The 24,164-nt window shown below is 40.5% G+C and overlaps 1 protein-coding gene across 1 annotated transcript in view; it reads left to right on the forward strand.

Annotated features, from left to right (window-relative positions):
* Positions 1-24,164, forward strand: part of PPFIA2 (PTPRF interacting protein alpha 2) — a 407,895-nt gene that overhangs the window by 228,271 nt on the left and 155,460 nt on the right. The window contains exon 3 of the mRNA XM_061639649.1: positions 325-387. Within this exon, the coding sequence (XP_061495633.1) occupies positions 325-387 (63 nt within the window). The remainder of the gene's footprint in view (positions 1-324; positions 388-24,164) is intronic.

Below are 24,164 nucleotides of genomic sequence, written 5' to 3' on the forward strand. Positions count from 1 at the left end.
TACATTACTATTTATTCCAAAATCATCCAAACCAAACTCTAAGCATATTGCCTAAAATTATTGATTTACTAATGTTTTTCAGTCAATAATAAACTATTTAGTCTGCAATCAACATTAAATCCTCATTATGCTACTCTATAATGATTTTTAATTTTCAAAGTGAAATGTTAAGACATGCTTTACAATATGGTTGACTATCGTAATTGAGTGGAAATTAAAATTCATTGCTGTTTCTGTCACATTATATATAATTTTGGATATAATGTGTTATTTTACAAACAAATCCTTTCAATTCAGTGGACTCTCTGTTGCACACTTTTTCAGATGACGGTTGCTGCTGGTACGAGCATTGAGAATAACATTCAAAGGACCATATCCTGCCCTAATGTATGTTCTACATATCTTGGATTTTTGTCTGATGTAAATGCAAAATCTCATTATGTGAATTTGCTCTTCTGTCATCCACAACATCATGTTCATTTCAGGCATGCTGCACATTATACTACAAGTGAAAGGTCTGTGCTGGTTACTGAATTGTTGTTAAAACATTTCTCTTACAATACAATGGCTTTGCTAGTAATATCTGTGATTACATTGCCACAGTTTTTTCTAAGTTGCTTCTGTCCAGCGCAGTGCTCTTATCATTTGAAATAAAGGATGCAGAGCCTCGATTCGAGGTCATGTTTATTTAACTTCTAAATTGGGCCTGATCACCCAAAGAACTAAAGTTCTTCTTTTTGGTAAACCTTACTCATATGCTTGTAGTACAATAGCAGTCTTTACATTCTTTGTTATCACCCCCATCACCCTCCCCCCAAAAACTTGCAGAAAATGAAATACTTTGCATCATTCATATGCTGAAGTATAACATCTCTCTGATACATCATTTTGGATGCTCAAGAACTCTGTTTCTTGAGGTTTCCTCCCCACCCCAACATGCACACCATAAACTATGTAATGAAAACTGGTCAAATGTTTAAGCAAGAACAGATGTTACCATATACTTGCATTACTTTCATATGTACAGAACAGTTATTTGAATAAATAGATTTGAGTCCTGCATAGATGTCACTGCTATCAGAGCAGCCTCATTGACTGGTTTAGCACAGCAATCTTACAGGTATCTGCTCAGAAGTCAGTCCTATTGAATTATATGGAGCTAACTCCTGATTTACTTAATATATGCACCCTGATTTGGGAGGAGAGTGTTCTTGCACTCAGGTCTTGCTTGCGGGCTTCCCCCAGGCACCTGGTTGGCCACTGTGAAAACAGGATGCTGGACTAGATGGGCCCCTGGCCTGATCCAGCAGGCTCTTCTTATGTCCATTGGACTCAGTGGGTCTTAGGTCTGAATAAGCATGCATAGATTTATACTGAAAGTGGTTTTGAGGCCAGAAATTTATTGTTTAGTTTAGTGTCATGATAGCAAATAGAAGTAACAGTGGATGTCACCATTTGTTTCTACTAAAACGGGTTCATAATTATCCCTAATATTCTGTGTTAATATAAAATAGGAAGCAAATAGTTCAGATCAGGGATTCCCAAATTGTTGTCTGTGGATCACCAGTAGTCCATGAGCTTCATTCAGGTGGTTCACAATGTATCTTGCAGATTTGTGATTGAAGATGGGAACCGGCACATCCATTGCTTTGAATGTTCATATTAATTTTAATTGTATTTTTATTGCTTCTTTTGTTTCTTGTATTTTCTTGTATTTCAATTTAAATTCTGTGGAATTACAATTTCTACAAGAGGCAGAAAAATTAGGGTCCACCAAGATTCTCATCAAGTTTCAAGAGGTCTGTAAGAAAGTTTGGGAAACACTGGTTTAAATACATTAAAAATGACTTAGAGTTTAATCACTTCTTATAGCTGTATTAGAATATAATTGTTTGCCTGAACACATGTGGGCTCAAAGTGAGGACAGGGCAAACAAACACTTCCCTTTTTTAAAAAAATGCTTATTTAGCGCAAAGGTCTGCCCAAGGTTTCTAAGCACATTAAGCAGAATGAGAAGGCCTGTAAGACAGGGTTTACAATCACAGGGAGGTTTCTAAATTGTATCAACACATTCAACCAAATGTTTTAGAAACTTTTCGACACAGCTACTGTTATGGAAAACAGGTGAAAGTAATTCCTTTCTGACTTTAGTGCAATATATACACATACACACACATGGAAGAAGACTGCCAGTTTGTTTTCAGGCAGCACAGGGGCAGGGGGAAATAATGTATATCAAATAAAATAGTGCCCCTTCCAAATGTTCTGACATCTACATAGAAAGAGGGAGAAGCATCATAAGAAGCCAGGAAAAATAAGGAGAAAACAGAAACAAAGGAACTCTGATGGAATGGAAAAACAGAGCAGCTCCAGGTGACATCAGGTGGTGCCTAAAATGAGGTTGTGGCCACATGATGTCACTGGGCCACTGGTTGCCCATCTGTGCTCTATTCCAATTTTTGAATAAATACGTGGAGGTCAGGGACAAGAATAGAATGTACAACCTACTCCTCCCTCTCCGCACACTGACAGAACTTCTGAAAAGTGCTGGTTCACTAAATTGTCCTATGTTTTGCAAGTGATTCAAGTTCACAAATCAGTGTGCCCCTGATGCAGATGACCTAAGTAACTAACTTGCACATAACAAGAAGTGGTTCCTGAATGGCTATATGCATCCTCATCTGCATTCAAAAGACATAGGCAGCTAATTCAGTGGGGACTAGATTAGTATTGAAGTATACACAGAGCTCTGTGCCTATCTGGTTCTGCCCATGCATCTCTCTTCCTTGACTGGGTGTGTGTCTATCTCTTTACTGTAGTATATTTGCAAATAGTGGGTTAGTGTAGTTGTTAGGGTGTTGGACTATGACCTGAGAGACCAGGGTATGAATCCCCACTCAGCCATGAAGCTCACTGAGTGCCTTGGGCCGCTCACTGTCTCTCAGCCTAAATTACCTCACAGGGTTGTTGCAAGGACAAAAATGGGGATGGGGGAACCTTGTTTGTACATCACCTTAAGCTCCTTGGAGGAGAGATGGGACAGAAATGTAATAAATAAATAAATATGTAAATAAATTTAGTAGGGCTTCATTCACAAAGAATTTCTAGGTATATATGAACTGAATTCTTATAAAAACGAAAACTACCCCCAAATCAAAACCCTTTGGCCATCTCTTTATCCTACTTTAATAGTATTCTTTCTAAGATTCTGCTTATTTGGTACAGATTTCATTTTCATGCCTTTAAAATATCACAGTTATGTGAACAGAAAAGCGACACTGATGGTGTAAAGAGACGTGTGAAATTTTTAAGCAATTAAAAAAGAAAATGATGAAATAATAGACCCTGCAATAGAATTTATGCTACTTGCAACTTTCTAGAAAATTAGCAAGGCAGAGGGTTTTTTTTAACAAGTTTGGCATTGGTACGTCATATTTATTTAAAATGTATACCCTGCCTACTGGCTCTGCAAGAGGTCTTACAGCAGCTTATAATGCAATTAAAATACATTTCAAAAATATGTTGTCTATGGACTTCATGTTGCTTTGGAAGAAGGATCAGGAAAGCATATGGGATTATACCTATGGGGTTACCAGCTGTCTTGAGAGCAGAAAGAACATACAATCCTTTGTTGGATCAGACCATTTGGACAAGCATCCACTTTCTATCTAGCCTAGCATCCTTGAGAGATAGGTCGTAGCTCACTGATAGAGCTTCAGGTTTGCATGCAGAAGGTCCCAGGTTCAATCCCTGGCATCTTCAGTTAGGGCCAGGAGTGTCTAAAATGCTGGGGAATAACTTCCAGTCACTAGGAATGGGGAACCTGTGGCCCTCCAGATGTTGTTGGACTCCACCTCCCATCAACCAGAGGCAAAATAGCTGATGGCCAGGGATCATGGGAGTTATAGTTCAACAACATCTGGAAGGCCACAGACTCCCCATCCCTGCTACAGAGTACTAAGCTAGATGGGCCAATGGTCTGACGTAGTATAAGGTAGCTTCCTATGTTGCTTTGTTCCCAACAGTGGCTTAGATACCTCCAGAAAGCCTACTAGGCTAGGTGTGAAAGCAAACCTCCTTCCCTCCCCCTGGTTTGCGACTGATATTCTGGATGAATAAGGAGGTTTCATTTTGCTATCATGGCTTATAGGCCTTCATAAGCCTAATAAATTTATCTAGCCCCCTTTTATAGCCACCTAAGCTAGCAGCCATCACTGTATCTTGTGGGTATAAATACCATAAAGTCATTTATGCATTGTGTGCCATTGTACTTTATTTTGGTCATTCTGAAGTACCACTGATCAGTAAGTTGGTTCAGATAATAGCCAATGCTCCAGGCATCAATACTAGGAGTCTCTAATAGCCATTATTCCAAGACTGTTACTCAGAAGTTCCTTTAACTTCAGTAGACCTTACTCAAAAGTAAGTGTGCTTAGCAATGCCTCCTTTTTCTGGTGGCCTCATTAGTATCCGTTAAAGGAGTATATAGTGTATACTGTCATAGATGCTAAGAACTACCTGACCTTTTGTTTTCCCCAACTTCATAGCTAGATAGAATCATGATGTTGGAAGAGGTAGGTAATATCCTATTAGTCAACTGCACAACAAATCACACGGGCACAGGTACTCCTCTCACAACCCCAGTGAAGTTTTCCACAAACCCATCTCTGCAATATCTCCCTTCTCTTACCTCTTTTTAAAAAAAAATTATATGCCCATGCTAAGATCAATACCAAATAATCACAACCTCAATTCCTCACCCCACCCCATCCCCCAAATCCCTAAATTCTCCCTTTTAAACAGCATGCTACCTTGTTCCTGATCCTCTAGCCTATATTTACAGTTTACATTGAATGCAAGGAGAGTTGTTTGCTTGGAGCTGTCCAAGGTCCTGCAACTCCAGCCTGGCTGTACCGTCTGTCTGTTGCCTATGTCTATGCATTCAGCTTAATATATGCACACAGAGCTCTTCCTATGCAATAAAGAATTTTTCCAGTGTTTCTGGTCATGCGGAAACAGCTGTATGCACACAGGATCTATGCACACATTGAGTTGAGCAGGTGAGGCGCAGGAATGACATGCACAGTCCTGCTGCTCTCCCATCCCCAATGTACAATGTAGTCAGTGAACAGAGTCAGTTCAGTGTCATGAATAATGATATTACATTCTGTTATAAGCCATTCTATAGTGTAAGGTGTCTCCAAGGCATCTGTGAGGAAGGTACATTCTCTCTGCCAGGTTTGCAAGCTGTTCACACCCATAGTCAGCACAATCAGCAGTTTTGGCTACTTTTTTTTCTAGATTGTCAGAGGGGAACAAAGGCATATCAATGTTTGGGGAGGGGAGGGGTCAAAGGCCTGCTCTTGAATATATTCAAGATAAAACTGTGGAGCAGCAGCTTATTTTAAGAGTATTCAGCATGGCTGTTTTTTATACCTCATCATCGACAGAGGTATAAGTGCTTCTAGGGAAATAATCACATGTGATTGGAAATGTGGTTGAGTTCTCATTAAGGTGCCAAATCTGTGTCTGGGCTGTAGTACTTCAGACAGTACGGGGGGGGGATGCTCACATGATTGAATGTTCCTGCACACAAAATAATGTTGATGATGAGGATGAACACTGCATCAAACTCTAGCTGTCAGGAATAAGACTTCTCTGTGGAGGAGCATTCCGTCATGACATGAGAAGGCTCAGTGAAAATTAGGCCATGTTCTCTTCCCCCTCCCCAATCGTGCCTCTGGCTCTACAGTAACACAGTTGGTGATGCAGTCTTTTGAAGTGTGCCATCAAAGCTGACAAAATGCAAACTGATTTGACAAAAAGGCGATAGAAACTTGAGCCTAAAGTTTAGTAGATAGCTCAGGCACACAAGAATATAATTTTAAGCGATTAGCCCTAAAGAAGAGCAATTGTACCCAAGGCATGTTACAGCCAGATGACATGTTACATGCAAAAACATAAAACACATTCTAGTTCCCCCCCCCCTTTTTTTTGCAAGCAAAGCCACTGGAGGAGAGGAGGAGGAGGAGGAGCAAAGAAGGGTCTGAGGGTTGAGGCACATTGCCCTTCCCTTGGCCACCCTTTCTCCACCCCCACAAAGCAGCTCCCACACACACACACACCCGCCACCACAATGTAGCTTTTGAAATGTGTTGAGAAGGATTTGGAACAGAAAGACAGCAGATGGTGGAAGTATTAACTGCCCCTTCTCTCCACTTAGATTTCTCTCCTCCTAAGTGTCCTCTCACAAAGCAGCTTTGTTGTCCAAGGGCAGGAGGCAATGAAGGTACATGTATGTGCATGTAGTTTAATTTTGACATTTAGGCTTCTAGTATGAAAACACATATGCTTATAATAAAGTGTTTCATACCAAGCTTTAGAGATACTGTATTCATTCAGTTTTCCAGTGCTTTCTCTTTTCTTCTTATAAACTACTCTCTTTAGGCATTATCACTGGAAAAGGGAACACAGAGAGAGGTGGGGCTTCAGGGAAATCAGGGTTCTCAACCATGTGGGGAGCTTCCATGTAGACATAATGCTCCCTGCAGCAGAAGGTCACAATGCTCATGCAAAGGGCCTGGAGGATTTACATGGCACAGTGGAGGTTGGTGGCTCCATGACAGTGGGGCAGTGGAATATGCTCTGGGTTTTAGTCTGAACTCCAACACCTTGGATGGCTCCCTGAAGGTTTGGTCTAAGTCCTGAAGCAAATTCCATTGCCCCACTGACATGGAGCTCCCAGTCATGACTGGTGTGGCCCCTGGAGTTATGTGCATCCTCACAGCTCTGCTTCTACTTCTGTTCTTTCTTCTGGATAATAATGCCTGAATAGGCTTTTGCTGTTTATTTTACTGAAATAAGTTGTGTTGGATGTTGTGAATTGGTTTGCTAGATAGATCCTAATAGCCCAAATATACAGAGTGGTGGAAATGATAAAATTCACATTAAATAATTCTAACTCTTTTTTTTACACACTTGTTAGGACTGGGGAAGAATATTATATTAGCTATGTTGAATCATCCAGCTGTTCTAAATTATATACAAGGTGTGTGTATACCTAATATTCACATTCTGAAATAAACAATGATCGCATGTCAGAGGCCAGAAAGCTAAATTATGTGGTACAGTTTTAGAAGCATTGTTTGATAGTGCTGGAATAATGTTGTTTATATCTTAAAATAACCTATGGAAAATAGGCATATCAAATTCAGTAGGCTCCCTGGGGCAAGATATAAATTGCAGCTTTGTACACAGATTAGCTTAGTCAGAAGGGAAGAAACCTTTCTAGATATACATATTTTAGCAGTTATAGGATTTGCCCCATGATATGAGGAAGAAATTACCTAATTTAACTTTCAAAATATTTGATTAAATCTTAGACCCTGATTACAAGAAAAATAGAAAAGTCTAAAAAATCAACATAATTGGTGCTCTCTCTTAAAAGCTAAGAGTAAGTCCCACTGAACTCAATGGGATTTCCTTCTGAACAGACATGATGCATTGCCCCCCAAATAATAATTCTGCCCCCAAAAATGAAATATTCTTCAGTCCCCAAATTTCTAGCATTGCAGTAACTTAAAACTTCAGCTGAGCTTTTAGAAATACTGTTTAGGCATCGAAAGAGAGGGGCAGGGCAAAGTTACCAAGGGAATATGAAAACAGGAGATATAAAAGTAAAAGGTGTGAATGAAATGAGCACGAATCTTGATGGGTGGGGGAGGGAGTTGGCAAACATAAGAGTTTGCAATTGGAGGAAGGAAAGGTGGGAAGGACAGTACTGTTGTACACTGCAGAGCATCTTCCCCTCCTTTCTAGCGCTCAGCCAGCCTCTGTAGGTGGTGGGTATTATTAGTGCATCTGATGGTGTGCCTAACTTTTGGGCCTAGACTGTAGCAGCCTAGTCTAGTCCAGGGCAGGACCTGAGAAGAAGCAGAGAGGTGAGTAAGCTAGCTCTCCAAGGCCAGGAAGCCTAATGAGACCTTACTATCTTAGTCCAGACAGTGGGGAGCTGGACAATTGTGTGTGCATGTATGTCTAGAGAGCATTTCTTCCATAGTTTGTTAAAAAGTTGAAAAGTATATTTTCAATCCTTTCAAGCTGGTTCCATTTCAAAACTATTTTGAATTGATTTTGAATAATTTAATGTGGCTGGAGCCTTAGTTGCAACAGTTTTAGACCACCCAACTGTGCAAGTGATCATTATAAATAATTTGCCTTATTTAACTTTTCTCATGCAAACTTACGTACTACCAAAATAAAATAGGGTGTGTGATTTGCTGGTAGAGCCATCTGAAGCAGTGTTAGCTGGCTGGCCCAGGGCCTTTCTGTAGAACAGAGATTGTTTGCTTATATAGTTGATTCTAGCACCTGTAATTCGGAAAAATATATAGTTCCTATGTGACATGCTGTCAAGCATTTCCTTGTGAAAAGTGATGTTTATAGGTATTAACTGATTTTTTAAAGTGAAACTTCTCTTCTGGCATGGCATAAAAGACCAGGGTAATTAGTTCCAGGAAGCAGCTGCCTCAGGAGCAGAGCTTGGAAGTAACTCATTAGAAATAACGAGTTACTTTAAATTAGTTACTTTTTTGCATAACGAGTGGGTAACTTAGTTACATTTTACTTGTAACAGAACGAGTGGTAATTTTATTACTTTTCAGCTGTAACTATAACTTTCCCGCGTTACATTTGGACGTTACTGGGGGGGGGAACAGGAAGTCTGCTCCTGTGATTGGTGAGCAAAAGACATGTGCCTCACACTAGGCTTCTGCACACTGTTGCTCTTCCCTCGTGCTCTGTGTTAGGAGGCACGAGGGAGGAAGTGGAGAGCCAGACCGCGCTGGAGGGCAAGGCAGAAGCAGAAAGCAGAAGCAGAATGGAGGTGAAGAGCTGAGGTGAGTGACGATGGTGTGTGTGCGTGCATGCCCCCACTGCTCGTTCTGCCGCCTTCCTTCCCGCCTGCCGCCTCCTCTCCCCTCCTGCTTGTTGGTGGCTCCCCCCCCCTGCTGCTGCTTCCCACACTCAACCTTTTTAAGGGAACATTTTCAGACAAGCACCACCTGGATAGATCTCAGTAGTTGAATCTTGAACAAAACGCACGTTCTTGTCAATTGCAAAGTGAAACTGACGAAAATGTAAGATCGCCTCTCCTGGAGGTCTCCCTGGGCTCATTCCTGGGCGGCGCGGCTAACAGGAAAGGGGGAGGCGAGACTCTGCGTTTTGGTCTCTCCTGCAAGAAACATGCAGCTGGTGGGATTATTTCTGGGGCGAGAGAGGTGCAAGGGGTCAGCTTTGAGTTGGGGGCTGATCAAGATAAGTGGCTTAGGAAATGGGCACAGGCTCCCCTTCTAGGAGTAAGCTGATGAGGACGGGAGGCAGCTTCTGGGTGCAGGAATTGGTGGGAGTCCCCCTCGTGGAAACAGTCCATGAGTTGCCTGCCTATAGGGTGGTATTCAACAAAATCCTTGGGCCAGCAGAACAACTCCAACTAGTGCAAGGGGATTTCCCCCTCCTCTCCCCCACATGTGCTTCATAACAACCCCAGATCTGCTCTGGAGGGTGGGGGAAATCTCAGAACAAATTTAGGGAGTGCATGGGAGAGAAGGAGTAAATGTTCTGTTGTGCAAGTAAAAGTCCTTGTGCTGACAAAATGCTTGTGATAGTCCTACACTGAGTACAGCCCATAGTATAGTTTTCAAAGAATATTAGCAGCTTTAGCTTTTTAAGTAGAGATAAATGCCCTGCCACTAGCAGAAATAACCATTAAAAGGTTTTGATCAGTGGATAAAAGTAATCACTCATCAGTTTTTGTGATGGAATTTTAGAGTTCAAAGACCAAAACTCAATTATAGTCCATTTGCTTATATTCATTCTTATACATTCCACCAAAACTAATAAACTATGAGGTTTCTTGGCTGGAAGAAGGGAAATATTGGTGCAAGAAATTAATGCTGAGTAAAATTTACTGAGATATTTGTGTATTATCAACACACACACGCACACACACATACAATCTGCATTTGAAGAGAAAAGGCCGAGTAGCTGCTGCATGAGCCAAGAAAAATGCTGCCTTTTTAGAGAACTGATGGCTTTGCTGAATTTCAGAAATGTGTTTGAAATCAGAGAGGTCTGTTTATTGGGAGGTTATAAAAAATAGATAGGACAAGACATGACTTAGACAATTTCAAGTCTCTCCCTCTAACAGCTGCCCTTTGCTATGACCCTGACCTTTAGTTTCATCATGCCAAAAGTCCCTTAAATATTTGTTCAGATATTTTGGGAATAGGCAGGTAACAGCTATGATGTCTGCTCTGATTAGTTTCCAAGCTGAAGAATATGATATTAAGGAAAATATATTATAAGAATTCCTAGGGACTCATTATTCTGGAAATAGTAAAGCATTCATATGTAAAGTGCATGTTGAGATGTAGCATTATAAAAAAAATACTTTTTACTAACCAAACAATTTGGTGCCAGAATAACAGGAAACAAATATTACATTTTTAAGCCATCCCTACATCTTTATTTTCTAGTGGCCTGTATAATTAGCTTTGAGAGCTATAGTCAGGTCTGTGGCTTCCTTTGGAATCAATTCATCTCTTGTTTGGCCTTCCTCTTTTTCTACTCTCTTCTGTTTTTCCCAGCATTATTGTCTTTTCTAGTGAATCATGTCTTCTCATGATGTGTCCAAAGTATGATACATAGAGATCGGGAATACCATGGTCTGAATGATCCTGACTTTAGTGTTCAGTGATACATCTTTGCATTTGAGGACCTTTTCTAGTTCTCTCATAGCTGCCCTCCCCAGTCCTAGCCTTCTTCTAATTTCTTGACTATTGTCTCCATTTTGGTTAATGACTGTGCCAACGTATTGATAATCCTTGACAAGTTCAATGTCCTCATTGTCAACTTTAAAGTTACAAAAATCTTTTGTTGTCATTATTTTAGTCTTTTTGACGTTCAGCTGTAGTCCTGCTTTTGTGGTTTCCTCTTTAACTTTCATTATCATCATGGTCTGTGGGTGGGTAGGAGGTGACAAGGGAGGAGGTGGAGAGTGAGACAGGGTGGAGTGGAGAAAACAATTGTTTTAAAAAATGGAGTGGAGGGGAAAAGGAGCCAGAGGTCAAGAACATGGATAAAGGAGGAGAAGGAGGCAGAAGCAGAATGGAGATAAAGAATTGTGGAGGTGAAAGATGACAACGTGTCTGTGTGTGTGTTTGCACTTGGCACATAAAGTGGCCTCCACCACCCTCTCTGGTTACTGTGCTGCATTTGCAGTATTTTAACTTTTTTGCATCTCAGGGGAAAATGTGTGCTTGGGTGAGTGTCCCTTAGTTGGTGGCAGGGCAGGGTCCAGGAGGTGGTTAAGTGAGAGAGATTATGCTTGCTGGCTGAGTGGGGGGGGGGGTTGCACTTGATTTTACATGCAAAGATCTGAGTAGTGGCCTCTGCCTCCCTCCTTTACCAGTGGAGAGACCACCATTGCTATAAAAAAAATTATTCTACTCCGTCTGTATGTGTGTGTGTTTATTTTTAATGTTGTTTTAGGCTATTTAGATGTGCAGCAACCAAGGCCAACACCTTGTAGACTTTTTTTAAAAAAGTAACTGAAATGTAACTGTAGTGATTACTTTTGAGAAAAAGTAAAGTAATCAGTTACTTTCAGAGCGATTGTAATTGTAACGGTAATTACTACTTTTTGGGCCATGTAACTGTAACTGATTACTTTTTAAAAGTAATCTTCCAAGTTCTGCTCAGGAGAACTGAAGTCACAGTTCATGAGCTTATGAAAACTTTGTACCTGTACAAGGAAGCCTTTCCACACATGTACACTTGGAGTGCTTCAGGACTCACATTTGGTGCATCCAGAGCTGTGTGTGAAAATGCATTCACAACTTTGACATGTGTTGACACCATACAGGCATTCAGTGCTTCATCAGAAAAAAAACATACTTAGTAATATTGGCTTTTTAAAGTAACATATCTGAAGGAATTTAAAGTGAACAGTTCTTTTGCAAGTTTGCAGAGAAATCATAGCACATTAGACTTTATTAACAGTTCAGATCATTATGGTAGGCTGACTTATACAATATTCATTTACTTTCTGTTCACTGTTATCAGGCCTGGCGCCAGCAGGTGGCCAGGTTGGTCACTGGCCAAGGGCGCCTGCCACTGAGAGGGGCCTCTGCTGCTAGGGCTGGGTGGGCATAGCTCCCGCTCTGCAATTGCGCTAGCACTGGGTTATGGAGCATGCACCCTGCAACCTGATGCTGGCGCAGATCAAAGAGCAGCAGCCACCCTCCCAGGCAACAGCCCCCACTGCCTGTGGTGCAGGCTGGCCACAAAACATCCTGTGGTACCATGGCACTACATCAGTGTGCTGCATGTGCATGCTTGCCATCACCCAAAATGGCAGGTGTGCACATGTATTGCGCTAAACTACTGACGCAGCCAGGTCTATTTAAGTCTATTACCGTCACAGCCTTCAAGGGCCCCTTCAGTCTGCTGCCAGCCCTGACTGTAATTTAGTTTACACATTTTGTATGTGGAGAATGTTGTATTTTAAATTGATTTGCTTTTTTTTGTAAACTGCACAAGTCATCGTTCCTAATTAAAATGCATAAATTGGGGCTTATTTTTGTTATTATCTATGAAAACGTTTTCCCCCAGAAACCTCTTTTATAGTGACCAATGCCCCAATTTTTGTCTCTGCCCACCCAAATTTTGTCTCTGCCCACCCAATGAAAATTGTCTCGGTATACTCCTGATGTACAGGATTAAGCTATAAATTAGATAAGGGTTGTTGTTGCTAACAACCATAGTTATGAATCACACTTCTTCCAACAGAGCCAAGGGATATATAGCAAAAGGATAAACAACAGAATTACTTCAGTGATTAAAACAAATACAAAGCTAAAATATTTATAAAATAACAGTCTTTAAAAACACAAATCTACAAATTGCTGTTCAAGGCAAACATTGCCATACCAGACTGAAAAGTCCTGGGTAAACAGAAATGTCTTTAGTTAATGTTTAATTTCCAACAATAAAGGAAACAGATACAATTCCAGGGGGAGATCTTTCTAGAGCTGAAGCCTCACTACAGAGAAGGCCCTTCGGTGAGTTGCCTCACTATGAATCACCATGGGAACTACAAGCAGACCTAACCCCCCCCCCGATTTTAAGGATCAAGTTGTCTGGTATTGGAGGAGGTGCTCCTGAGCTGTTTAAGGCTTTATAGGCCAATTGGACGTGATAGGTTACAGGTGACTAATGCAGTGCGTTAAGGAACAGTGCTACATTCTCCCACTTTGCTGCCCCGGTTAATAACTTGGCACCTGCATTCTGCACTAGCTGCAGCTTCTAGGAGGTTTCCAAGAGTAGCCCTGAGTAGAACACATCACAGTAATCCAAATATGAGGTCACCAGAGCATGAGATAATATTAGTAGACTATCTCAGTCCAGGAACATTTTTAGCTGGCGAGCGAGTCAGACCTGGAAATAGCCACTTCTTGCTACCAACTGTATCAGGACGTCCAATGACAACAGTAGGTCAAGGGTTAATGTTGATCTCATAAATCCATGAAAATTAAAAACAGTTTTAGTCTGATGTCACAGCTTCCATAATATCCAGTTCTGTTGACTGCTGTGGAGAGTTCCCTAAATTTTATTAATAAAAATCAGGGTAGGGGTCATGTTTTATATCATACTGAATGTAATAATATTTAAACATATGAAAATGGCCCTATCTGAAAGAAGTGTTTGCTGTCAATACATGAACATTAGAGTTTGCTGGATCAATCTAGTCCAGCATTCTGTTCTCACAGTGGCCTAGAAGCTTGAAAGTAGGCGCTGAGTGCAACAACACTCTCCCCACTTGTGATTCCCAGCAACTGGCATCCAGAGGCATACCACCTCCAACAGTGGAGGTAGACCATAGCAATTGTGGCTAGTAATCACTGTTAGCCTTATCCTCCATGAAATTGTCTAATCCACTTTTAAAGCCATCTGATAAAGCCATGAAGTTCTGTACAGTATGATTCCAAAAATCAGTTTCCACACTAAATGGCTGATCCATAATATTATGTGTGAAACAAACTTAGATGTGATGGTTGTGGACATGTGTTTCTTTTCACATGTCATTTCATTCACATATTCAGTATGCTTCTGGTGTGTGATCACACAAAGGTTGCTTCTAAACTGCCACAGTTTTGCAGGTAGGATTCAGCTGCATCCCGGCAAATTCAGATTGCACATTTATTTATTTGTGTATTATTACATTTCTATCCCACCTTTCCTGAAAGGACCTCAAGGTGGTTCATAGTTGTCCTCCATGGTTTATCCTCTCAACAACCCTGTGAAGTAGGTTAGGCTGAGAGACTGTTACTGGCCTAAGGTCACCCAGTGAGCTTTGTGGCTGAATGGGGATTTGAAACCTAGTCATCCAGGTCCTAGTCTGGCACTATAGTGGTTAACTACACCACACTGGCTCTCAAAAGTGGATTTGTTGCTCTAAGGCAAGTGACAGGTAATGTACACTGGAAAGTGTGGGATAGCAATTGCTTGATGTAGCATTGTATAATCTGAATCAATGCTCAATAAACAGTGGGGGTCATATAACATTCCTGCAAATGTTGTGCAAATGAATCAGCTGGACACTCAAAAACCAGGTCATCTGGAAGCATCCGCACTGATTTCACCCCCTGATCTTCATACTTCCCCAATGGCCATATCTGTTAAACCTTTGTTGTTTAAGATGGTTTGGGGGCCATGAAGGGCTTTTAAGTTCTTGTATAGATCTGTATTGGATTATTTTTACTGATGGAAAATGCTCAACAGCAGGTTGTGTATGTGTTTGTGTGTTGTTTTATTTATTTATTTAGTTAGTTCTTTATTATACAATCATAGATCCGGAGTGTGAAACTTGACATAATTAAAATCGTACACAATTTACAGAGTTTAATACAGTTTGCTTTCTAAAATCCAAGGGAGGAACCTTGTTTTTTTTTTATTACGAATAGACTGGGCTATATAAAAGAATTTTGCAACTTGTTCAGTAATAACCTTTTCTTTATCTGCTAGAAGATATTGTGTTAGCCACCCTGGGGGCTTGTCGGTAAAGGTTGTAATTAGTGGGTGAATAATTTTTGCCCTTGCGTCATGATAAAACTCGCATACAAAAAGGACATGTTCAATAGTTTCGACTTCATTTAACTTACAAATACGTAGACGATTTTGGAGAGGGATACCATGGAAGCGACCTGATAAGAGCGAAGAAGGTAGGCAATTAAATCTTACTCTAGAAAACAAAAATCTGTAACTTGTGTGAGTTAACTCTTCTAAGTATTGTGCTGGGAATGGAAAACGAAAATTTAAACCAAAATGCGAAGGCGAGCAGGATGTGTGTGCCTTTGAAAGTAGATGTTGATGGTCCAAATCCTTTATTCGTTGACTTATAGTATGATTGGCTATCGGTAAGTCCCAGGATGCCAAAAGGTCCAAGGACAGCCCTAGAAGGTTTAGTTTTTCATTAAAGGTCTTGGACCAGGACCAAAGATTCACAAAAGGATCTTTCCCAATTTGATGGAGATATCCAAGAGAGGGTCCTGAATAGACCATCTTGACCCAGAATCTAAAGGCTATCAGCCAGGCTGTACATTCAATTGAGGCAATTCCTGCCTCAAGTAGAAGACCCTCTGAAGAAACACAATTTGGGAGGCCAAATATAGTTCGTAAAAATCTTGATGCCACTAGTTCCACTTTACTATTAAAGTTTGTTACCCATATCGGTATGCCGTAAAGAAGTTGTGAGAGTATTTTAGCTTTAAAATTTTTTAAAGCAGCGGGAATGTAACGTCCACCTCTAGTATGGAAAAACCTGGAGGTGGCTTTTGAGGTGTTTTGTGCAACAAGAAATGCAGACCGCATGTGGGGCATCCAAGATAGGGAGGAACAAAATGTTACACCAAGATATTTAAATTGTTTGACCTGTTCATATAGATGGCCTTTTACTTTCCAATGTTTTTTTGATTGTTTTCGGGAGAAAACCAATATCTTGGACTTTGTGTAATTAATGTTAAGAAAATTTCTTTCACAATACGTCGTAAAGATACTAAGGAAACATTTAAGTCCGATTTCTGAAAAGGATAGCAGCACCGTGTCATCCGCATATAGCAGCAGAGGACATCTCTCTTCTGCAATTTTGGGAGAATGTAGATTTTCAGCACAACATTTACTACTCAGATCGTTAAGAAAAAAATTAAATAAGATAGGGGCCAATACACATCCTTGGTGCACTCCAATATTTGCTAAAATAGATCTGGTCATACTGCCATCAAGTCCATATCGCACCCGAAATGAGGTACTTGGTAGAGTCGAATGATTAAAAATAATCATTTATTTATTTATTTAACAAGGTTTATATATCACTTGAATATAAAGACATCTAAGCGGTTTATGAAAAACATTAAAATTATCAATAAAACTGTTAAAAACAAGTTATTGTTACTGCTGTTAGCTATCTGCTGCTTTTAGTAATATTATTTTTAATATATTTATTTGTTTGATTTATATCCTGCCCTTCCTCCCAGTAGGAGCCCAGGGCATTTGCTATCTTGAGCTCTCTTTTTTTTAAGGAAAGGCAGGATCTGAAATGTTTTTTAAAAAATAAATACATAAAGGCACAATTTGTTTACAGAGCAAACACATAGAGGCTCTTGTAGATACACTCCTGGATCTTCAGATTTTCAGAGCATCTGATCATGTATACAAGAGCCTATGCACAGTCACATATGCAAATATAGCTGTTTTAAATGTTTTGATTTGATGCAGTTTTCTGATTATGTGTGTGCTGCTCATGGCTCTTAGGTGAAGAAGGGTGAGGTAAAAACATAACAGATAATAAATAACCTTGAATTGCATGGTCACGGAAGGGGTCAGCAAGTGCAACCTCGATCAGTATCTTCCATGAAATAATTTGTATCCAAATGAATTTCTGAACATGGCTATATTGATCCAACACTGGATTGTGAATGCTGAGATGAGGTGGGGGGATGTGCACAAGCTTCCCATTTACAAACACTCTGCTATATACTTTAGCAAACAGAACAGATCTCCACACATGTGGACATGGGCATTGTATGCTGCACTGAGATCTTCTTCTTTTGTTGAAGTACCTAAAAGACACTGGGCCCTTGTGGATGGCTTTGTCCCGTCCAGAACTGGAACCACGAGACTGAGACGCAGGTGCAATTAAATCTCATTTTATGAGAGTAATGGATACATCAAAGGCATTGCGCTTCATAAGAAACACCTATACTGACTCACTTGAATCCCTAACTATACTCTACACATGCTCTGCGACATGTGAAGAAAGTTGACTCAGCAACCCCCCCGGTGCGCTGCCAGTTTAAGTAGGGAACGTTCTCGAGCGTAATCTCTGACTCCTTCGCAAGTCCTGTCTCTGCCCTGTCTGCTTCTCACGGCAGCGGGAGCGAGGCGACGGGGGCGGGTCTCCAACGGTTCATCGGAAGACACCTGCTCCAGAGTAGGCTCGAGGTCAGGAGGCTGCATCACGCTGGCGGCATCCTGAGAACTGCTTGGCGAGGGAGGAGTTGGCACATTCTCCTGAGCTTCCCCTAGCGGCTCCTCGGTGACAACTGGGGACGGTGCGCTCTCCTCTTCTGAGAGCACACTATCAGTGGGAATTGGCTCAAATTCAGGCTCGCTTCCTCTCCCAAGGTCCTGCTCAGACTCAATAATTCCCCGGTCTTCCGTGCCCTCTGACAGCTGAGGCGCCTGCAACTCATGCCTTCCCCCTTCCTGCCCCTGAAGGGAGAGCCAAGGCTCAACAGGCTTCAGATGTTGCAGAGAAGCAGGATGGAGGAAGCATGAACTTGTGCAGCTGTCCATTTGTAAAGATGCATTAGCCTGTGTCTGCATCTGGCTCTTGATCATCTCACTGTTGCACTTCAGCATATCCAGAAAAGGGAAGTAAATGGTTCCTCCAGCAAATCACAACACCCTTCTTAAAGATCCTAAATACACACTACCTGATATATATTTTCCACCTTTTGTAGTTCAAGACTATCCTGAGTTATTTTAGATGTATCAGGCTGGTATGATTTCTGTTTGCTATTCTTGTGGAAACCTGTGCAACAGGGAAGGTGACAGATTATGAGTAAGGAAGAGTATTGGGGTAGAATAAAGGAACCAGAGAGGGTCTAGCAAAACTCTTACGATAATGTTTGCATTAGGAGTGAAAAAGTATTTAATACATATACTTATTCTGACTTTTCATATTTCATTATATATTTCCTATATTGTGTATCCAATCCTAACAGCTTCACAATTTTCTATTTTTTTCTAATGCTTCTCACATAAATTATGTGAAACAACCCTGCCTTCCTTTTCCTTTTAAAAGGCACTTTTAAACTCTGAAGCTATACATTAAATAATTGATGTCTTTTGCTAATAATTGATACATTTTAGTATAGTACCAGATTAGGTTTCTGGTTTCCCATCAACTGTGAGAATCATTGTATGTGTTTGGGTGTGCCTCCACCTCCAGAGACTTCTTCCTAATAGGGTTCTCTTCAGGCATTCTACTCACATATAAAACCAACATACAAGTGGGGACAAGCTCACTAAGTTCTTTCATGAGATGGAGGGCAAAATTCTGAAGCGGAGAGTTATCTGTACTCATAGAGGCTCTCCACATGATTTAGAACTCTGGAAGATGAGGATTCTGTATCTTGCTGGGAGCCTCCATGAGCACAGGAGGCACCCCAGTGCAGAAACTTGGTCTTCCCATGCAGCATACTCTTCCCTGCTCACATGTTGGCTTTGCATATGAATAGAATGCCTGAGGAGGGCTCCTGTTAGCAAACATTTCCTGGAGACAACATATTCAGTGCCTTTATTTGCAGCCCTATCAAATGCATAATATCTTGAAAGCAAACTCCACTTAATTCATTGGTGCTTATACCCAAAAGAGGTTGAATACAATAGGAGTGATAAATGAACAACTTTACATACTGGAAAGGGCTATAGATATAATTAAACACATTGACAAATTATTAAATATGAATCTATTGACATGGTCAAAACCCTGGTGAAGGTACCTTTTGAGTAATCTAAAGGAAAAGATAAGTTATCTTGTGACATTATTATGTAATTTAGTTATTAAACAGCTTCTGCTCATTGCTAGAAAAAAAAGCTATCCTTGCAGTTTTCTTCATTAGATTTGAGAATGAGGACAATTGACAATAAATGGGACTGGCAACAAAATGTTGCAAAGTGGACCATTCAGGGTTCTAGCCAGCCATGCCCTCTTCCAAGATACTCTGTTCCACCACTTCCTTCTTTACCCTGCCCCCTGCTCAGTAGACACACTATTATCCAACGCTGTTGTTTCACTCATGCAGCAGACTTCTGCTTGTACAACAGAACGTACCCCACTTTTCCTCTCCTGTGCATCCTCCTGTGCACCCTCAATATATGCTCTAGAGAGGGTTAGGGGGGCCTTGTGAGTGGATTTTAGAGGTGCACAGGAGAGGAAGGGAAAGTCCTATTGTATGAGGAGAACTCAGTTCATGCAGTGTTGGATACAACCCACAGCATTTGGTGGTGATTATGCATGTACAGTGCTCATTGGGCTGTTTGATGCGGGTTCCTAAATATTTTTGTACTTTTGCCAATCTTGGGGTTTCCCCAAGCATGTTAATACTTCCCTCTTGTTTCTTAGTGGCTCCATTTCAGCAACAATCCTGTTGACATTTACATCCATTGTTAGAGGGAGTTATTCTCTTTATAGTGTATAATAGTCTACATTCATAATTTGGTACTTTTGGCCTTTATTATCTGTTCATCATCTCCTCCTGAATTATTTTGCTTGTTCAGAAAAGAGAAATATCATTAGGAAGCTGAGAAAGGTATTTCAGAGGGAAGCCTGTGGTTGTTTAAAAAAAACCCGTATATGCCTACTCCCTCCTGCAAGGCTGTCTGAATATTATTTGAATATTCAGATTATTTATTTGTTCATTTGTTTATTTACTTATTTATTAAATTTATATCCCACCCTTCCTCCCAGTAGGAGCCCAGGGTGGCCTTGGAGAAATTCAAACACATAAAACAAACTGGATTATATGTGGGCAAATACTAATTATTGTGCAGTGTCAGTTCACATCTGCGAGGTTTAGCTGCTCTGTGACTACGACACTGCATACATCCATTGCAAAATAAGGAGAAAATGCAGTTGGCTTATTTAGAGATAGTTGGCATTGTGTCCATTGTTAATTTATTGAATGCAGACTTCATCCCCGCATTCAGTGCCCTTGATAAGTAGTAACTCCTTTTTTTTCTTTGTTTGCTGGATTACTTCTTTTCAGTCAGTAAATCCCACAACATGTCCCCTCCCTTTCTCTCTTTGTTGCTAAGTAAAGAGCTTTTAAAATAGAAAGACCTGTAGGGTCCTACCTTTTTCTGCCCATTCCATTTTCCATTGGATTTGAAGTCCCTGGGGATCCTTCGGGGGGGGGACCAAAATAGTCCTTTTTAATTCTAGGCATTGCAGATTGAGACTTGTAGCATTGTGGAACTAGTTGTAAATGTTCCTTTCATCACTTCTGTGTGAAGCGCAGGAGGCTGATCATAGTTTTATTCCAGCTGTTTAGGTTTCTCATTATAATTTAGAAACGGCTGACAGTTTTGCTAAGGGGATGATTTTGTCACTGACTGATGGCTTAGGTGTTTAATTAATGGCTAGAATGTTTATTCCTCCCTGCTATGCTTTTAGCACTCTTCTAATGACATGAATGATCATAGCATTTCAGACAGGGTGCTGTTATGTTTGCTCCTGCAGGATATCACTAATCTTGATTTCTTTGCCATCCTTGATCAGGAACATCTGTTGAAATCAGACACTGCTTTCCTCTTTTCTCTGCTGGATTTTTGAATGTGTCACTTAAGTGTGTTATTGTAAAAGCCAGGAAGTTTTTGCTGAGATTAACTATCCAATTATAACTATTATTTTAGTCCCACTTAATGCTCAGCAATAAGCAAGGCTAAAGAAGTCAAGCCAAGAGGTGAACCCAATTTCTGATGTATTATTTAAGCAAGGAGACAATTGGTAAGCAAGATGCAAATTTCTTCTTTAGTTTCTGAAAGGCAATTGGCAATGATTTTGGTCATTTCTTCTCCCCTAATCCCCCAAATTATAATGGGTTAACTGGTGGGTCTCTTCTTGTTGTCAGACTGCTTTGAGCTTTGTGACTGGGGTGCTTTATTTTTATTGGTCAAGAAGCTGGCCATTAGACGAATTCATGGAGGATAAGACAATCAGTGGCTACAAGCCATGATGGCTATCCTCTGCCTCCACAGTCAGAGGCAGTGTGCTTCTGAATACCAGTTGCTGGAAACTGCAGGAGGGGTGAATTTTTTTGAGTCCTGCTTGCAGGCTTCCTGTGGGCATTGGGTTGGCCATTGTGTGAACTGGATGCCAGACTAGATGGGCGTCTGGCTTGATCCAGCAGGCTCTTCTTGTGTTCTTATTGTGATGTCAAATAGAGGCATGTGTGGTAGGGTGATTTGTTACTGTGGCCACATTTCACAGGCTACAATAGCCATTGTGGTCCCATTCTGCTCAGCAGAAGAGAATAAGAAAAAAGAACAGAGGGACTGTTTAGAAGAGCATCTGTTCCTCACTCCAGAAGATGATGATACTGGGTTGCATCCAACTTAATTAAAGTAGACCCAATGAAATTAATTAACCTAAGTTATCCATGTCTATTAACATCAGTGGCTTGTATTCAGTGCTAGTCCTGTGCAGAATAGACTTATTGGAATTATTGGCCATGACTAGCTTAAGTCCATTAATTTCAGTGGGTCTACTCTAAAACGTATTTGACTATAACCCATGGTCTATCTGAGTAGACCTAGCATTGGATACAATCCATAATTCTTACTAATGCAACAATGATCACTTTTTAGGCTTTGGGTGTGTGTGATCGTTCTCCTGCTAAAATAAATATTGTCTTTTTAGCATTATACTGGGTTTTTTTAAAGAAATATACAAAAGAGCTATACATTTATTGACGGAGTCCTTCATCAAATCTATTTTTTCCAGTATTTGTAAATACAATAGTGTATTAATTAATTTAATTCTTTAATTAATTAAATTGTATTAATTAATTTAATACAATTTAATATTGCTATGGCTGTGATTTTCAGTTCACAGCTATGAAGCAGATCCGTGGAGTTTAGTCTATATTCAGAGTCATTTTAACTAATGGTCCTCATTTTGTGGATTTGTTCCACTGTATTAGTAAAATTACATTCTGAAGAGGTGGCTAAGGATCAGGATATAATTTTCATTCTCAAGTGTAAAGAGCAGCATTTTAAGTTCACTTAATATTTGGCACTTTTCTATACTTTTAAATCATACCTACTGCATGTTTAATTCTTATATTGGTGTGGCTAACGTGATCCTCCAGATGGTGCTGACCTATAACTCCCATCATTAACCATACAGAGTGGGGCTGACGAGAGTTGGTGTCTAACAACATCTGGAGGGCCAAAGGTTAGCTGCCCTGAATACCAATTCTTTTTCCAAATACCAGTTCTTATATAGCCAACATGATGCCATCCACATGTAAGAGGAGATGTATAAGGAGCATTAGGGACTCCCCTAATACTTTAGACAAAAAAACCCTAAGAGAGTACCCCAGAAACAACCCAATGAAAATTGAGCATGCTCACTGATAATGTGGGGGGAGGGTGAGACGAAAAACTGAAAACTGGGATGCAGTGGAGGGTGAATGAACTAGAATTAAATGGCGTTTGTGGGAATGGGTATCCCTGGCTGGTGGGCTAGACTCCTAAATAGGAGGACTCCACACACTGCAACACTCTATACTGCACATTACTCCCTTGTAATGTCTAATTATACAATTTGAAAAAGGTTTCTACTTGGACACACAGTGTTTTTATCTGATTAATTGCATTGCAAAAGATACTTCCTCTCTGCATTTCCACCATTCTAATATTCAAGAAAGCACTTAGTTGTGAAAGCCATGTTTTTCTAACCTTTAACCTTTAACTTCCTAGTGGATGAAAGCTGTCAAATCCTTTGCAGTCTCAGTCTTTGCAACATGACATGTATGATGACAAGGAAGGAATTTTACATTTACAGCGCTGTGCTGCCTTGTTTTAAGTAATTAGGATAAGCGTCTTTACCTCTAATTTTGTGTCTGCTGTGTACATTTGAAAATGTTTCCCTACATCCCAGAGTTTCTTTTGGTACAGAGCACTCCACTTACAGCATCCATGATTAAAGTGAATAGCTGGATATATTGCATGGAAAGACAGAAACTAAAACAAAGCTTCAGTGTGTGCCATTCCTCTAAAGCAAGGAGGCATTCAAGAGACAACTGGGCAGCCACCTGTCAGGTATGCTTTAATTTGGATTCCTGCATTGAGCAGGAAGTTGGACTCAGTGGCTTTGTAATCTACGATTGTATGATTCTAAGGCTGGGGAACATGTGGCCATACAGGTATTGTTGGACTCCAACTCCCATTATCCCTGCCCACTGGCCATGCTAGATGGGACTGATGGGAGTTGAACAACATCTGGAGGGCCACAAATTCCCTATCCCCGACATCCTAATGGCATGGTAAAGGATCCAAAGAACCATGGAACAATTTACATGTGCTCAAGGGGACTTCAGACTTGTTTTTCTCAGCCCTCCTGAGGAACCATTTTTGAAATTCCTCTGTTTTAAGAGTAGTCTGTGGTATGTCATGAATGACAGCTGTTCAAAGAAAAAAGTCAAAACATCTACTGGGCTAACCCTAGCCCCTTGAGTGATCCTAAGTAACTCGCTGAATCCTGGCCATTGCGGTTCCAGAGCTATTACTGTCTCAATCTGAGACTTCTGAAAAATGTCAAGGAGTGCAGGTGTCAATAGTGCTGTATTCTAGCCCACACTTCTTAAGAGTCAAGTATGTTGAAAATTAACAGGATTTATCTTGTTAATGTATTCCTTTTGTTGTCATGGAACTTTTATAAAATATGTGTATATTCTGTAGCATCATGCTTAATTTTGAATTGGGTTTGATTTATGTTATTGTTAGATTATGCTAAAAATCAATTTAGTGGAAGAGAA

This window comes from Rhineura floridana, chromosome 8, assembly GCF_030035675.1.
Source record: "Rhineura floridana isolate rRhiFlo1 chromosome 8, rRhiFlo1.hap2, whole genome shotgun sequence".
Lineage (NCBI taxonomy): Eukaryota > Metazoa > Chordata > Lepidosauria > Squamata > Rhineuridae > Rhineura > Rhineura floridana.